This window comes from Lissotriton vulgaris, chromosome 6, assembly GCF_964263255.1.
Source record: "Lissotriton vulgaris chromosome 6, aLisVul1.2, whole genome shotgun sequence".
NCBI classification, from domain to species: domain Eukaryota; kingdom Metazoa; phylum Chordata; class Amphibia; order Caudata; family Salamandridae; genus Lissotriton; species Lissotriton vulgaris.
In genome coordinates, this window is record NC_141694.1 from 729,541,989 (window position 1) to 729,559,169 (window position 17,181).

The 17,181-nt window shown below is 46.2% G+C and overlaps 1 protein-coding gene across 6 annotated transcripts in view; it reads right to left on the bottom strand.

The window, feature by feature from the left end:
* LOC147707917 (heat shock factor protein 2-like) overlaps nt 1–17,181 on the bottom strand; it is a 303,326-nt gene that overhangs the window by 185,597 nt on the left and 100,548 nt on the right. For 3 of the 6 annotated variants that reach the window (XM_086926724.1, XM_086926721.1, XM_086926720.1), the window contains exons 4-7: nt 14,918–15,031; nt 10,005–10,129; nt 9,520–9,595; nt 7,123–7,172 (exon numbers count right to left, since the gene is read on the bottom strand). In XM_086926724.1, the coding sequence (XP_086782850.1) occupies nt 7,123–7,172; nt 9,520–9,595; nt 10,005–10,129; nt 14,918–15,031 (365 nt within the window). The remainder of the gene's footprint in view (nt 1–7,122; nt 7,173–9,519; nt 9,596–10,004; nt 10,130–14,917; nt 15,032–17,181) is intronic. The other 3 variants (XM_086926725.1, XM_086926723.1, XM_086926722.1) reach the window with 1 other exon arrangement.

A 17,181-nucleotide genomic window follows, 5' to 3' on the forward strand; every position in this document is an offset into this window, starting at 1 on the left:
TCCCCATCCCGCCCATTGGCCGCCCCGCTCCTGCCTCCCAGCTGCCCCTCCCTCCCACTTGGCCTCTTATGGAGGTTGCGCGGTGCAGGTGAGCGTGACCTGACCCCAGGTCACTCCCCACGCCGCTCGACTCCTCTGGGAACAGAGTGCTGCCAAAGGTTCGCCGCTGGTGTGCCCCGGGTTCTGCATTCCTATTTTTCTTACTGTACAATTGTTGTTTGCTTCCTGTATTTCATTATCACTATTGTTTTTGTGGTTTCTTAGGCGCTCCTTGTGCGCCCCTGCCCTCTGTGCCCCCCGCTCCCTGCTTCCTGCCGCTGTTCCCCCGCAGCCCGCCCCGTTTTCCTTCTGTTCCCCTGCCCTCCCATTGGCCGCCCCGCTCCCGCCTCCCAGCTGCCCCTCCCTCCCACTTCGCCTCTTATGGAGGCCGCGCAGCTGGCGCGCTGAAGGCGCGGCAAAGGCATGCTCGTCTGCGCCCGTCCGCGCCTGGACTGCGCCCACCGCCAGAACCCCTGGACCCCGCACCCCCGCAACGCCAGACTGCACTACGACTCCAGCACCCTCCACGCACTCAACACCGAACGAGACCACCCCTGCTACCGGGCCACCCCGAAGCGCACCCAAGGACCCTTCGCCTGCCGGAACTGCAGATTCACCAGCATCCAGCCCACCAAACCACCAACAAGAGAACCCAACCACCTCCGCTGCATCCTACTCAACACTCGCTCCGCTCGCAAACACACCATCGAACTCTGGGACCTCCTTGACTCTATTGCCCACGACATCGCCTTCCTGACGGAGACCTGGCTGACCGCCACCTCAGCACCGGACATCGCCATAGCAATCCCACAGGGCTACAAGATCTCCCGCAGAGACTGCATCAACGGGGTAGGAGGGGGAATCGCCATCATCCACAAAGACAACATCAAAATCTCGACCAACACCGACAACACCCTCACCTCCGCCGAGCACATGCACTTCCAGATCCACACCGACCCCAACACCACCCTCAGAGGAACACTCGTCTACTGACCTCCCGGACCTCAACACAGTTCAGCGACCCCATCGCCGACCTCGTCAGCACACACGCCCTCGCCTCCACGGACTGCATCCTCCTCGGGGACCTGAACTTCCACCTCGAGAACAACAACGAAGCCAACTCCACCGCCCTGATCGCCATCCTCGGACTCAAACAGCTCGTGACGGCACCCACCCACGCCACCGGACACATGCTGGACCCCATCTTCTCCACCAGCCCCCACGTCTCCTTCAACCACATAACCGAACCCCACAGGACCGACCACAGATGTGTCCACTTCACCTTCAGGAAACCCACCACACACCACCGCACCCAACAGCTGCCACGCCGCTGCTGGGGCAAGATCACCAAGGACCAACTGACTACCACCCTCGCCCTGAGACCACCCGCCGACCTCACCGACCCAGACACTGCTGCAACCAACCTCAAACAGTGTATCAACGACTGCGCCAACACCCTCGCCCCCCTCAAGACCGCCACAACCAACCACACCAACAAGAAATCCACCTGGTTCACCGAAGACCTCCGGATCTCCAAGCGCACCTGTCGGAAGCTGGAGAAGAAATGGCTCCACGACCGAACACCAGACAGCCACACAGCCCACAAGAGCGCCACCCGCAGACACCACCAACTCATCAGGACCGCCAAGAGGCCCGCCTTCAAGGACCGCTTAGATAACAACGCACACAACACCAAAGAGCTCTTCAGCATGGTGAAAGAACTCTCCAACCCCAGCTCCAACACCAACGACATCCCACCATCACAAGACCTGTGTGACTCCCTGGCCGCCTTCTTTCACCGCAAGATCACCAACATCCACGACAGCTTCAACTCCGACAACCCGCACCCACCAACGAGTCCACCACCCCTACGACCACCACCCGCACCAGCCGCCTGACCGCCTGGTCTAAAGTCAGCGACGAAGACACCATCAAAATCATGAACTCCATCCACTCCGGATCCCCTTCTGACCCCTGCCCTCACCACCTTCTTCAACAAAGCCAGCACAACCATCACGCCCTACCTCCGGATAACAGTTCCTTTGAGATAGCTACTTTCCCGGAAAGCTGGAAGCACCCAGAGATCAACGCCCTTCTGAAGAAGCCCAAGGCAGACCTCAAGAACTTCTGGCCCATCTCCCTGCTCGCGTTCCCGGCAAAAGTGACAGAGAAGATTGTCAACAAACAGCTAACCCGCTTCCTCCAAGACAACAACATACTGGACCCCTCCCAATCCGGTTTTAGCAGCAACCACAGCACCGAGACCGCCCTCATCGCCGCCACTGACGACATCAGGATCCTGATGGACAAAGGAGAAACAGCCACCCTCATCCTCCTGGACCTGTCAGCAGCCTTTGACACAGTCTGCCACCGTACCCTATCAGCACGCCTCTATGACGCCGGAATTCAAGAGAAGGCCCTAGCCTGGACCACATCCTTCTTCTCCGGCAGAACCCAGAGCGTCCGCCTCCCACCCATCCGCTTGACATCCACCGAGATCATCTGCGGCGTCCCACAGGGATCCTCCATCAGGCCAACGCTGTTCAATATCTACATGGCACCTCTCGCCCACGTCGCACGACAACATAACCTCAACATCATCTCCTACGCCGACGACACCCAGCTGATCATATCCCTCACCGAAGACCCCCACACCGCCAAAGCCAACCTCCACAGAGGAATGAAGGCCGTAGCCGACTGGATGAAGGACAGCAGACTGAAGCTGAACTCAGACAAGAGGGAGGTCCTCATTCTCGGACCCACCCCATCAGCCTGGGACGACTCTTGGTGGCCCACATAGCTAGTCACAGCCCCGGAACCCACAGACCACGCACGGAACCTGGGGTCATCCTCGACTCCACCCACTCCATGACCAGGCAAGTCAACGCCGTCTCCGCGTCCTGCTTCAACACCCCCTGCATGATCTTCAAATGGATCCCTCCCGACACGAGAAAAACCGTCACCCAGGCCCTCATCACCAGCAGACTAGACTACGGGAACGCTCTCTACTCAGGAACAACAACCAAGCTCCTGAGACGACTTCAACAAATCCAGAACGCCTCGGCACGACTGATCATCGACGTCCCCCGACGCAACCACATCACACCACACCTGAGAGGCCTGCACTGGCTCCCCGTCAACAAGATGATCACCATCAAACTCCTCATCCACGCACATAAAGCCCTACCAACACCGGACCCACATACCTCAACAACCCTCTCAGCTTCCACACCCCCACCTGAAACCTCCGCTCAGCCAACCTCGCCCTCGCCACAGTTCCTCGTATAAGGAAAACCACCGCCGGCGGCAGATCCTTCTCCTACCTCGCCGCCAAGACCTGGAATGCTCTCCCCACCAGCCTACTACAGACCCAGGACCTGCTGGCTTCAGAAGACTCCTCAAGACCTGGCTCTTCGATCAGTAGCGCACAATGACACTGATTTAAAACTATTTGTACAAAGTATAAATAACAATGTCAATTTCAAATTTACCATGCAACACAGTCAGAATAGAATCAATTTCCTAGATGTAAGACTGACACTAAAGGATGAGACTGAACATGGAGCTCTTTAGAAAATAAACTACTGGCAACTCGATCTTACACGCTTCGAGTTGCCACTCACCCAACTTCAGATAGAACATTCCCTGCTCATGTTCAGCCGGGTGTAAGATGGAGGCATGAAGGGAGGGGTGGTCTTGAAGGGGAAGGAGTAGCCCCTTTGGAAGATCTGCAGAACCCACCTGTCTGATGTAATGGACTTCCAGCGCTGGAGGTGATGGCAGATACCGCCACCAACTGGACGCCCATGACCTAAAACGGGCAAGATTAGGAAGGTTTGGCGGCTGCAGGTGCCGGGGGGTGGTGGCTGGTCCAGACTGCTGGCTACTGGACCCATGAGGTGGGTAGGAACAGCACCCTCTGCCACGCGGCTGGGAAGCTTACATGGCCCGGTGGCTGGGATAGGGTGGGCGCAGTTGAAAGACCATTCCGTGGCCACAAAAGGAGTGAAAGGCAGACTAGGGCAGAAGTGGGGCAGTCGAGAGGCTCAAGGACTTGGCCGTAGCCCTTGAGTTCTTAAAGCATCCCAGCATCGAGTTTGCCTTGTCTCCAAAGAGAGAGGTGCCATCCAATGACATGTCCATGAGGGAAACCTAGACATTCCCCTAAAAGTCAGATATTCTGAGTCACATGTGGAGTTTGAGGGTCACTATCGACGAAACCGCTCTTCCCCGTGGCTCGGTCGCATTCAAGACACAGCCTTTAGTGAACTTCGTTGCGTCGCTCCCATCTGTAACTGCTTGGGAGAGAATTGCCCGGACCTCCTCCAGGACCTGTGGCAGCACTTGTGCAACAGTTTCCCACAGGGTGTGGAAGTAGCAGCTAATAAGCATGCAGTGTTCACTGACTGCAATGCAAGGATGGAGTAAGAAAAAATGTTCTTTCCCAAGCTGTCCAGTGTCTTGGATATCCCGTCCGGGAGTGCGCCAGGGAACGCACCATGATAACTGGAGGCTTGGACTACTAAGCTCTCCAGGGCAGGGTGTTGAGTGAGGAAATTTGGGGCTCCTGGAGCGGGTGTCGGGCAATCGTCCTATTCACAGGATCCCCCTGTGCTGGGAATGAACCAGATCCTCAGAAGGACATCAGGTAGGGCTTTGCTGAACAGGAGTGGGGGTGCAGAGGAGGAGACTCCCGGTTACAGCACCTCCATCAAGATGTTGGTCTTGAAAACACCAAGAGCAACTGAAGGTTGAGGACCTCAGCCGCCCTCCACAGCAGGTAGCTTCCTCCTCCATAGCAACGGTAGGGGGAGACATATCAAGTCTGTTGGCGTCACCCTGTTCCTCACACCAGTCCATATGCTGATCAGAAGGCTGGTAACGGGTTCAGCAACCTCTCCCATTCCTACCCGAGGCCTTGCCCTCGGAAACGGGCTTAAGCTCTGACCTAGGGTACGGGGGTCCTATCAGTGCTGGAATTGGCATCAGTCGACACAGCTCCGTATCAGATCCGGGGATCACAATGGGCTGGTGCCAGGACAATTGGGCCAGCGCTGGGAAAGACCAGAGTGGCCCATTCGGAGCTGGTTCGGATCCATGGGGGTCCATCGGAGACAGGGCAGGAGCCGCTGGCGTGGAACCATATTGGGCCTCATCCAACCCCGTGGGGTCCAAAGGCGCACTGGTGGGGTCGGGCTGCTCCAAAATGAGACGCATGGCTTCATAAAACTCCTTAATTTTAATGGGGTTGCTCCAGCTCTCAGAAACTGGAGGAACCAGGCCTCGAGCGCCGATGTTCCTTCGCCACGTCAGCCAACGGATGAGGAGAAGTCGAAGCACGTTTCGACAATGGCCAGACGATTTTGAGTGGGATGAAGAGGACTTCGGATTCCTGGAATGGTCCTGAGACTTTCCTCTTGAGCGGGACCATGACTACCGCAGAGATGCATACCGCGGCGCTAGCAGCTTCAGGGACTGCTCCCTCACAGCCTATGTCACCATGGTCCGGCAGTCAGAGCACGACTAGGAGTCATGGTCGCACTCCAGGCACCAGAAAAACACAAGCTGCAGGTCCGTCCCAGACATGGCACGGTGATAGGAGACTCAGGGTTTGAAACCGGTCTAACTCGTTGACATCCTTGACACACCAGGAAGACAAAACCTGAAAAAAGTAGACAAAATATTGCAAAACTCCTGTCAAAAACTGACGGAGGGATAGCTCTTCTCTCGGATCAGCACTGGCTAGCGTGGAAAGAAATGAACTGACGTCAGCATGCTGAGGTGGTGCAAATAAAGGTGACACGGACGTCACTTCCAGCGGGGATGCTGAAGCATGAAGCAGATCGATGACACCTACCGGCGCTTAGTGGTACTGCTCATGAAAAATCTTCCAGTTCCAGCCTGAGGAATTTCAAAGGTAAAGAAAGAATCTGTGGCTAGAAGTCTCTATCAGATACTAACAGTTCAAAGAAACAAATGTTTATCTTCATACATATTGTCATGTGTCCAAGTTAGGCCTGGTAGGACCTGTAGCCATTTTTACATGCACACAGCTTTTTCCTAAAGTTGCCTTCACTTTGCCACATCAACTTTTGACAACCTTATTGTCTTGGCATTGTGTATAATGCCCTCACGTACGTTGTGCAAATGTGTTTGCTATTTATGTCCGTATCGCCACACAGCTATCTGTGGAATACAAACAATGGCAGCCTGATCACAATCTCAGCCCAAGGCAAGGATGCCGTTTTTATATATAATCTTTTGTTGCCAAGTTTAATCAAAGGAGGTAATTCGGTTGACTTCGAGGCGTCCCTGCATGTTGATGCTTTCGCCCAGCAGCTGACTGCCATCTCCACGAGTGGTGGCCAGTTTGTGACCAAGACTGGTGCCTTCATTCTTACCCCTTACCCACCAGGTAACAGGTCTGGATCATCCAGTAAGGGGGTTTCTTGGCAGAACATACATTTACACCCTAGACACGTACATTAGGGTTTGCATAGTAGGAGTATGCTAGATTGTTATACTGTTACACATGCTTACATATCTACTTTGCCTCAGCAATATGGTGGAACTCTTCATACTGTTCACTTTCCTGACACTTAAAGCTTTCGTCTGTTTCTGTTTATTGATCATTGTAGCACATATTTCCTATACAAGAATCACTTTGTTTCAATAAAATTGAAAATGTCCTTTTGTGTATTCTTTGTATATTTCGCTGAGCAAACGAGAGCACGCGTGTCTGAGCGAAAGATTCTAGGTCTGTCACCATGGTTCCTGAGGGAACAGGGTTGTCATGTTTAATGGTTGCAAGAACTTTTCGCTCCCTGTCTAGTTTAGGGGGGCTTATGGTTGCACTGTGAAGCTGGTCTAAGGAAACAAGATATCCCACGGGTGCATGGAATCATTCTGGGACCATCCTAAGTTTATGTCGTCCACAAATGTGCAATTCCTACTGATTAGTGGAAACTAAACAACAATATTTCAATGTTACTATATGCATCAGTGTACTCTGACCTCACAAATATGTACTGCAAACGTTGGGCTTGAGTTTTGATACTACAAGTAAAGTAGATATGTACTTACTGGTTTTGTTGCAAACAAACCACTTGGTCCAAGGAATGTGATTGGGCCATCTGAAAAACATCATTTTGAAATGTATACGTTACAATATATGATACTTCCACCATCTTCAATTGGTAGAGATTTTATTCATTTTAATTTAAATTCACTAACGTAGATCAATCAACACAATTTTTGCTGGTGCAGCTAAAGCTATGCAAATTACTGCCTGTTGTGGCAAAACAAAGTTTAAAAGAAAACTAAGGACCCATCTGAAATAATGGAGATGATCAAAATCATGAAAACCTTTTAGCAGTTTAAAAATCGATTATACAAATTTTAAGGCATGATACACAGGTTACTTAACAAGTGAAAAAGGCAACTGGATGCATCAGTGAAAATAACTTAAGGTAATTCATGCCTAATGGAAATAGCACCAACTAACGTTCAGCTTTTAAATTTGGTCTTGTTAATAAAATAAAGCAAAACAAAGAGAAAAAAGTGAAAACAATTCCGATTGTTATATTTTGCTAACACATTTGTATGGTGCTGCCATGAAATTTGTAGGAAATACAATACAATAAATTAAACAGTGGAAGCGTCGGATACTCTCGGAGTACATTGTGTTGCCCAAACTTCAATGGGAGATCACAATAAGTTAATAACAAAGAAGCTTTTAAAAGGAGAGGAAGAACAACATAATCTGTGAATTTCCAGCAGTGTGAGCATCCCAATATGTCACCACTGCGCAGTTAATAATGTTTAACCCCTTCGATGCTGATGACGAGCTGAGCTCGTCATCAGCCACGGTGGTCGTGTGCGGATGACGAGCTGAGCTCGTCATCTAACGCGGCTTTTAGAAAAAAGCCGCGTAGCGGAAAAATAACCGCCGCAGCGATGCGGTTAAGCAAAACAGGCTGTTGACATAAAACTGGTTAAGAACGCAAATAGTGGTTATTTGTACCATCACTACTTTTGACAAGAATACTTTCACATTATTTGGTTAATTATTGGGAATGAGGGAAGGGAAAGAAGGTATACCAGTAGAATGAACGGGCATTCTCGGAAAGCACTCATCTTATAACCGTGAGCTGTTAATAGGCCAATTTCGTGTGGCTAAAAACAATACTATTTGCCACAACAATGTAAAAAAGTGTACAAGACTTCTAAGTTGAGTTTCCAGTCAAGGTGAGGCTGTGCGGGATATGGATGGTTTAATCTTTTGACTGCGAATGTTGTTGCTCTGACTGCTGACAGTATTAACTGCAGTTAGGAACATTACTGACGAAAGATCTAACAAGAGATCAGCTTAAAGAAAGGAATATATGGCAAGGTCATGGGTGAATCTGAAGTCCCTGCATAGCAAATGAAGTGCACTGTTAAATACTCTGTCTTTTTCTGTTGTCTTGTCTGCACTGGGAGATGAGTAGTGTGGTGGCAAAGGAGAGTACTTTTTCAAGGCGTAGGAAGGAGCATTTCATGAGAAAACAGCAGCATTATTCTAGTGTACTGAGCACCAATGCATTCACCAGGGTCTTAGTATAGTGGAAGATAAGGTGGGGGCAGATTTGTAGATGCCTGAGTGAGTCACTGGCAGGAGGGGGTGGCTATGGGGGAGCACATCATTTCACCATCAATAAGAACCTAGAGGTTGTTAGCAGAACAGGAAGAAAGAAAAGGTCTAACTATTTAGTGGATTGTGCTGTAATATAGCATGGAAAGTAATGTATCTCACATTTTGCATGGTAGTGCATCTGCGGAGTGTATCCAATTAGTAGCAGATAGCATAGAGACAGCCAGTAATGCGACCCAAGGCTGAGTGTCTGAGGGAGGGGTAGGAGCAAATCATTTGGAGGCTGGCAGCTAAGAGATGACAGGAGAACCAAAATAAGCCAATAATGTCCTTGAAGGAAGTTGAGTAGAGGGAGAAGAGTTTGGAGGCAGAGGGAAAGTTAATTCACAAAGTAAGGAGGGATGATGTGCTTCTCTACTGCTAGAGAGATACTGGAGTCCAACAGCTGACTCATATTTACTTAATAACCATCTGCAGGAAACATGTAGAAAGCTCAATTGCGTCTTTTGACAGGTGTAAGTATTTTTTTACTCGAAAACTAAAATGTTGCTCACCTACTGTATCTTACTAACAAATAATCTATATCAGATTGGGCTAACCATCTTCATAGCACCAATATGACCTGTAACTTTGATTCATGTTTCCATAGCCTACTCTAGCCAAAGCCAAAATACAATTTTTGTTTTTAAGATTAGTAGTAGAAGCCGTTATTTAATATGTATAGAGCATAAAATATATTTTTTAAATGGTTTGCTATGAAATGTGCATGAATTTAGTATCTGTCTGCACTTTATGATATAAATAGCCGACTTCAATTAGGGCAAGCATAAAAAGCTGAAGTGACTTACAGTCGCAAAAAATTGCTGATGCTGAAAGTGTTTCTGTCTCAGGTCTAGGACTTCCTTCCACAGAGCTTCGTTATCCCTGGGAATAAAAGGTAGTACGTGATTAATCATGAGCATGTTCCTAAAACGGACAATAATATAGCATAAAACACATGTGAAAGAATTAGTCATGAGATGCGGTGAACATTTTTAAGGTGAGAAATGCTTGCTGCTCTTATTTTCTACTTTATCAAGACACCACAACGAAGGCAATGAGACTTTTAGGAAGACCAGATCATACTTGAGATAAAACATGCAGAAGACATGGGGCATGATGTCGAATTCAGAGGGAGGGCTACTCCTTCACTAACCTGATGGACAGTCTGTCCGCCATATAAAAAGTGCATCATACCCTATGTAACCCGTCGTCCGAACTCTAAATCCGACCCTTGGTCATTGTGGACCATGGCAGTTCTCGGAGAACAACATCAGCTGCATGTTTTACGCACCTCTTCAAAGATTCCACTGTGGAGTCAACAACATCTTGTCTGCCCTGAACTTGTTGGATGAGGGATAGGATTTTGTGTACATCCTCTGGTCCATTTGTCCGTTCTTCTATGCGAGCTAATGGCACCTGAAGAAGAAAGCATAATACAGTAATTGTTAACAAAGAGAAATATATATTATAACATTCAATAGTTATTCTTTAGTTTAAATCAACAAAGTGTTCTCGCTCCTGTGATGCCCAAATTCCAGGGGCTATGCTGATCTGTAACGTTTAGTAATAAAGTAATACCTCCTGTGTTTCGATACTGCTATCCTAAAGGAGGTACTCCAGAATCTTGGACTGGGAATATTATTGTACCGTTGCATAAATAGGGCCCACGTAATCTCCCGAATAATTGTAGGAAGGATCACCTTACTCGAATCTGGTGGAAAGATATTTGTTAAAAGTCATCTTGAGCATTTGAAATAATAGGTGAACAAGAAAAAGATCATTCCTATTAAACAAGATGATTTCAAAACAATTGTTTCACTCTGGATAACATAGGTATGTTTTACAATTCATTTTGGAAAAATATGCAATTATCTGTGGTCAATGTTTATGCTGCTTTTATCGATTTCTCTATGGCCTATGGCATTCGATCATGTAGACTGACACATGCTCTGTAAAATAAATTGTTTAGTGTAGACATACCACAGACTATTTTTCTTATATATGTAGGACTTGCCTCCAGCTATATCTGAGTTTAACTGTGATGCACCAACAGCAGGGGACCATACAATATCCATGCTCGCTTCGTCTTGACCAGTTTGCAAGTTCTCATGTTTCTTAAAATTAACGCCACAAAAAATAAAGTTCTTATTTACAAAAGAAAAAAATATATGAAGGAAATTAAGTTTACGTGGGAATTTGGTAATGAAACCTCGGAATTTGTGAATAATTATCCATATTTGGGGATTTTTTTATCCAGTAATTTAAATGAAAAAGATAATAGTCAACATTTTTCAAGTGAGGCTATTTTCCACGCTTACGGCCTTACATCATTTTATAACTCCTTATGATCTTCTGACTCTTTTGTATACCACTGAAATAATTAAAGTGGAAAAAATGGGTCTTTATGGATACAATTGAGGGTATATTTCTTTGTAAGCTGTGTAACTTGAATACTCTTGCAGGTACCCAAAGACATTAGCCTGGAGCTTGATTGGTTAGCACGTTTGTGCCAGCGCTAGATGCATTGCTTCGTTGGTGTCACGGTTTACTAAGGAATTAAAAGAATACCCTAAGGAATCCAATTTTCCTAGCCATTTGTAATAACAATAAGAATAGGGAATACGAATAGGGAAAATGCTGTCTTTTATAGAATTATTTCTTACGCATTGAAAATGTTTCACATTCAAGTGAATGTTTTAAAGGTTCTGCCTATTTTTGCAATTAAAATGCTTAAAAACCTGGCAGGTAACATTAGTGCTTGACATGATATTGAACTTTGTTTAAAAAGGGAAAGATATAATCTTATTGTTGCACTTACACTTTGAACAGATTCCAACCATTCTTAACTTGGAATTTAGACTACAGAATTAGAAGCTTGTTCCTCCTATTAAGAATGAATATTTTACCACGGAAATATATTACGGGTGTCTGGCAAAGTTTACCAGCTAAATAAAGAATTTGTGGTTTATGCATTAATGGCATTCAAGATTATAAATCCCGTCATTTTTATATGTCCTGCATTACACATTCCTCATCTCCTATTATTAAAGCCACTTTTTTATAAAATATAATGCTCTTACTACTGATGAAGCTCGACAGCTGTTATTTTTCCTGTGAATAAAATGCATTGTTCCAAAATGTATATTTAAAAAAAAAGGTTTTATAAAATTGTTCTGAAGGGAATACACTGTTTTGTGTATGTTTGTGGACCCGTTTATAAGATCCAAACCTTATAATAAAAACCTTGGAAAAAAACCTTAATTCTTATTTAAAAATCAGCATTCTGGATATGTATCTGCATTTCCAGACGAATCTCCAAGCATTTCCTAAACAGAACAGCTTTGTATGCATTTCCAATAACACACCACAAACTAATAAACACATTACAGTAGATAGTAAAGTTAGTACATACAAATGGGATAAATGGCGATTACATACACTTATCATGGGGTTTGAGGAAAGGGGGCTCAAATGCATAAAAATGTAAATAACATCAAACATAAACTGGGGATCACCTTGTCAGTAGATACCAATAGTTTGCTGTACTCCAGATGGTACTTCTCGAATTGTTCGAGGGGCAGTCATACTCTTAGTACAGTGAATGAGTACAGATGTCAAGGGGGGCAAGGGGGCAAAAGCTTCAAACCATGATATTTTGAATAGAAGTCGAAGAGTGGCTTGGCGGTGGATGGCCTGCAGATCATAGGATGTAGTTAGGGGTAATGGAGGATTTATATAGTGTTGCGTACTAATGACTAGGTCATGAAGCACTGCAAATTGCATCAGGTTCCAGGTGCAGTTCAGGAGGGCATGGTTGATAGGGTGCTGGACGTAGAATGGCATATATGGGATGTATGGGGTGAAATGCATGAGGTTGAAAGATGTGCTTCAAGCACGGTGCAGCAAACACAACTGCACAACATCACAAGCTGTTGACCAGCTCCATCTCATTTTATGAGTAGCCTGTATGCACCCTGAAGTTGAGATGGTCATACTGCAGAGTATGCTACATGGGGTACACCTACAAGCAACAAGACACAAGCCCTGTAACACTGCTTAACAGCCAGGGTTAGCACAACCCAGATGCAAACAGAGGCACAACATAAGGAGGCACTGCTACGCAAAAAGCAATAAGGATATATGCACTGTATGGGTCTTAGAGAGCAGCAGACGCACATTACCTGGAAGCACTGTTAAGTAGTAGGAATATGCAAGATTATAGTAAATGGGGTTGCTTTGAATACCAGGCAGAGAAACTTAAACAGCGCCCTAATTTAAACAAAGCCCCAGCCCGCATTTTGTCACGGATAGGATATACAGGTCGGACTGAGGGAGGTGGAGTGAGCAATATTGATGACTCAGTCCAGAAGGGTGAAGAAATGCTGTGGAAGACAAAGAAGACCATCCCTGCAGCAGTTAACAAAGTTAGGAAATTGGAAGGAATGGTCCTAGGTAAGTTCCCTGAGATTAAATCACTCCTAAGGGAATTACACAGCTTCCCCGTTCATCCAACTCAGTTACTTACCTTTTTCAGAGCCTGTTTCATGGAATTCTTGTGTTCCTCAGAGAAACAGAGGCAAGTCTGCCCAAGAGCGAAAAAGAAAGCAATGTTTGGCTTTGGCAGTCCATTTCGGTGTCACTTGTTATAAACCATTTAAAAAAAACTTTTTTATGGTGGGTTGCTCACATCCGACTGCCTTACCAATTGTTTTTTAAAAACTTCTTTTACAGAGGTGTCCCAAGGCCCTTAAGCTGCAAACTGCTGGTGACTTTAAATTCTGGAAAGGAAGGATGCTGCTGAATTCAGCATAGACTGCTGAAAAAAGAAAACTAAAATGCTGACCTGCCATCCATTAACCTTTTAATAAGTGCTTCAGCTCTTCCAGGGGCAACAGCTTCCCCAAAATGACTCCAACCGTAATGGCAGATTGTTAAATATGATGTATGTCCCCTTGATGGGTTAGCGGAGGCAAAGGCCAGCTGCCAAGTTCTAATTGACTGTTAGCCTTTTTCCGTAATATGGTTGACAGAGTACTCTATGGTCTTACACACAGTCGGCAACACACACGGATATAAAACACACCCCCAATTTAGGGAGGAGCCACACAATTTTGTTTCAAGAAAAAAAAAATCCTTTCAGCTTCTTCCAATGCAAGTTAAAATTGAGGTCTTTTGTTTATTTCCATGTCTTCCCCTTGAATGATTTTAAAAACTGGCATGTATGCATTAGTGACCACTCTTGCATCAGTAACACTCAAGTAGGACCCTGGCCCTTCTCTTACATTCTCTTACTACTTTTTTGGTTTGTCAGATTTCAGCAGAAAGCCTGAAAGTGTCTTCACAAAGATTCCCAGAAGGTGTAAAATAGTAGAGTTAGCATGCATGTATCTGCTTCTTCTGCACCAGGATGGAAAAGATAGCAGAACCAGAGGCTGGACCTAAGACCGCAAACAGCCTGTAGTGGATATATTATCCTTGCTGTTAGATTTACAGAAATGTATGTTGTTAGCTTGCTGTACCGAAGTAAGAATTGATTATGGGCACATTTTCCTTGTCGATGAAAACCCACTTGACACAAAGGGATGGAATAAAAGGTTTACTGACACAATAAAGGGATGGAATAAAAGGTTTACTATCTACTTTAAGAACTTCACCTCCATGTGAAAACTGTTACGTAGAGGTGCACACTTCAAAACCAAGATTCAAAGGAAGACCCTGTTCCATAAGGAAACTACTGCACCCCAATACAAAATAATTACGTATGCCTGGATTGCATAACTACCCAAGAATACTTGCAACTATTTATATGTCCATTGTCAAGTACCCGTTCAGCATCTCATGCATTTGGCCCACAGTAATGTGGAAGCTAAAATGAATATGCACCGCTGTGATTTTTCTTAACCAATATTCCTACGCTTGCACTAACAGCCTTCCTAACAAACAAGACGCTACTGATCAAAGATGAAAGTAAGCAATCAGAGCATATGAACGTGGTGATGGTATGCAGTGAGGTCAGGTTTAATGAGATGGGGAGTATATTCTCTCTCAATATATATGGGTACATATTTTACATATGTACTCAATGATTTCCATTATGCACCTTTCTTTAGGTAGCAGTGTTTTACAGCACTTTATGGCATATTTAGAAATGTTTTACTTAACAGGACAAAATGGTGTTTATCTAGCTAAAAACACAAATCCTACCTCTTTAACAAAATGTTGGCGAGTATGCGGAAGCATGCATCCTTCCGGTATGGGGAGATGGTCCACTCCCTCGATGGAAGGTTGCCAACAATCTTTGGGTGCCTCTTTTTTAACCTGAAACAAAGGAGTGGTGGGGACATTCACAAAATTAAAAAATAGGTTTCTTGTAAAATATTTTTCTTTTATAGGTTCCCTCCTTTCTCATTTCATTTATCCTCTTCCATCCCCATTTTACCTGGTTCTCTCTCTTATTACTAGTAGTGGGTGCTTTCTGTCCGCTCAGCAGTAACAAGTTCTCTCTCTCTTTCTGTCCTGTAGGAAGCTGTCTCTCTATATAGTGCACTAAAACGAAGTACAGAGAGTAGAAAGTCCAGGCAACCCTTGCTGGTTTACAGGGCTTTCTTTGAGCAGCTTAAGCTAATTAAAGGAGAGAATTGAGCATTTGTTGCACAAACACAGTCAATAAATAGAACACACACTCAATTAAGAAATCCGACACCAAGTTATAAAAATAATTCAGATCTTTATATGTTTTTAGGCACCAAGATCTTTGTAATCAGTAAGTACTTTTCAAGATAGGTTTCTAGCATTTAAGATGTCATTACTGTATTTGTGGCAATGTTAACCTATGGGGAAAACATAGACTGCCTCGGACCACTAATCGACAACTTACATGACTGTTCTTCAGGACTTAAGGTAAGTATGGGCCAAGGTCCAAAGCAGCACCAACAGGTCTCCTCGGTCGGCTCTGGAGAATTCGGGTGCAGAGGCACTTTTTGATGTCGAGCAGCTCCTTGAATTCAATAGGAAATGGTACCTGTAAAAAGAAGCGGCAAGTGGAGACTAGGGGTTCAGTCGTTTCGAACCCAAACAGGCTTGGGTCTTTAGGGTCTCTGGAGCTGTGATGCGCCGTCGGTTGGTCTGGACTTGGGCTGTGGGGCTTGTGCTCAGTGGTCTTTTCTTGAGCGGATTTTGGCAGTCAAAGGCAGAAAGAGGCTGCAGGTAGGGACTACGGGAACAGGCCAGCAGCACTCAAAGGTGGACTCAGGTTTTTTTTTTGGGGGGGGGGTGTCTCTGGGTGCTAGAGGCACCATCAGTTAACTTGGGCTTGGGCTGTGGTGCTCGGGTGCAGAGATGTTTTGAGGTGTCGGGTCATGGCGGTCAGAAACACTTGCTTCAAGTGACAACCTGGAGTTGGGGACATAAAGTGAGAGCTGGGCCACGTCCCTTATCAGCTGGTGGGTCTATATAAGGTCAGTGTCCGGATTGAACTATCAACAAGTCTTGGCTGCTACAAGGGGACCAGTACCCTGGGTATTAGTGCTAGAGGGCTCCTGAATGGTCTAGCTTCTCGTTACTCGCTGGGGAGATGAGGCTGACCTCTGGAAGCACGGAACACCTCCTCCTGGTTGACTGCTGCGTCTGTGAGGCAGGAGTTCAGCAGTTCGGTAAACAGGAGCTTGCGTTTCGGTGCCTGCAGGATGCAGGGAAGTAGCTCTGCCACTTCACAGGAGATACTGGCTGTTTTGCGAAGTGCTGGCAGCCCTTCCAGGCTTTTGGAGGCTGGACAGCTGCAGGACGAGTCGTCTTTGTTGCAATTGCCTGTGATAGCAGGCAGGCCGGCAGAGCTGGCTCCAAGTCAGTTGCTGATCCTCAATTCTTGCTACTTCAGCTTTTCTGCGTCCTTCTTTTTCTTAAGTCCGTCGAATCAGATTCTCTGATACCAGGAGCTTTCCTAAATACTAGATTTAGGGGTGTTAAGGGGAGTGAAGGTAGTAGCAAATAGACTTCTTACCCTTGGGGTCACTACACCTCCTATATGACTACTTTCTGTGAGAAGTGAGCATAATCCTGTCCCAGATTTCCTAGTTGCATCACAAACAATATGGTGGAACCCTTCCTTTGTGGAGCCCATTAGGTAGCCCACCTTAGTAGTGTGACTAGCCTGTGTGTGCAACACACCTACTGCATAGCTAATTTCCTACCGGTCCTGGTGCCAAATGGCCCTCAGGGCAGGGGTGGGATTCTCCAAGTCAGGAGAAAGCTGAGGTTGCACATCAAAGGCAGTAGAGGTTTAGAAGCCTCAGGCCTTGATATGCAGATCCACTAGCCATCTGATTGGAAGAGGTGATAACACCTCCTATCAGAGCATGCTTTCTTCCTAACCTCCTGGGAGAGCAGGTTCTTACCCCTGGGGTTCAGAAACTCGTCTGTGGTGGGAGGTAGAAGACTAGTAGGCTTCAGTAGGCACCTCTAAGGTGCCC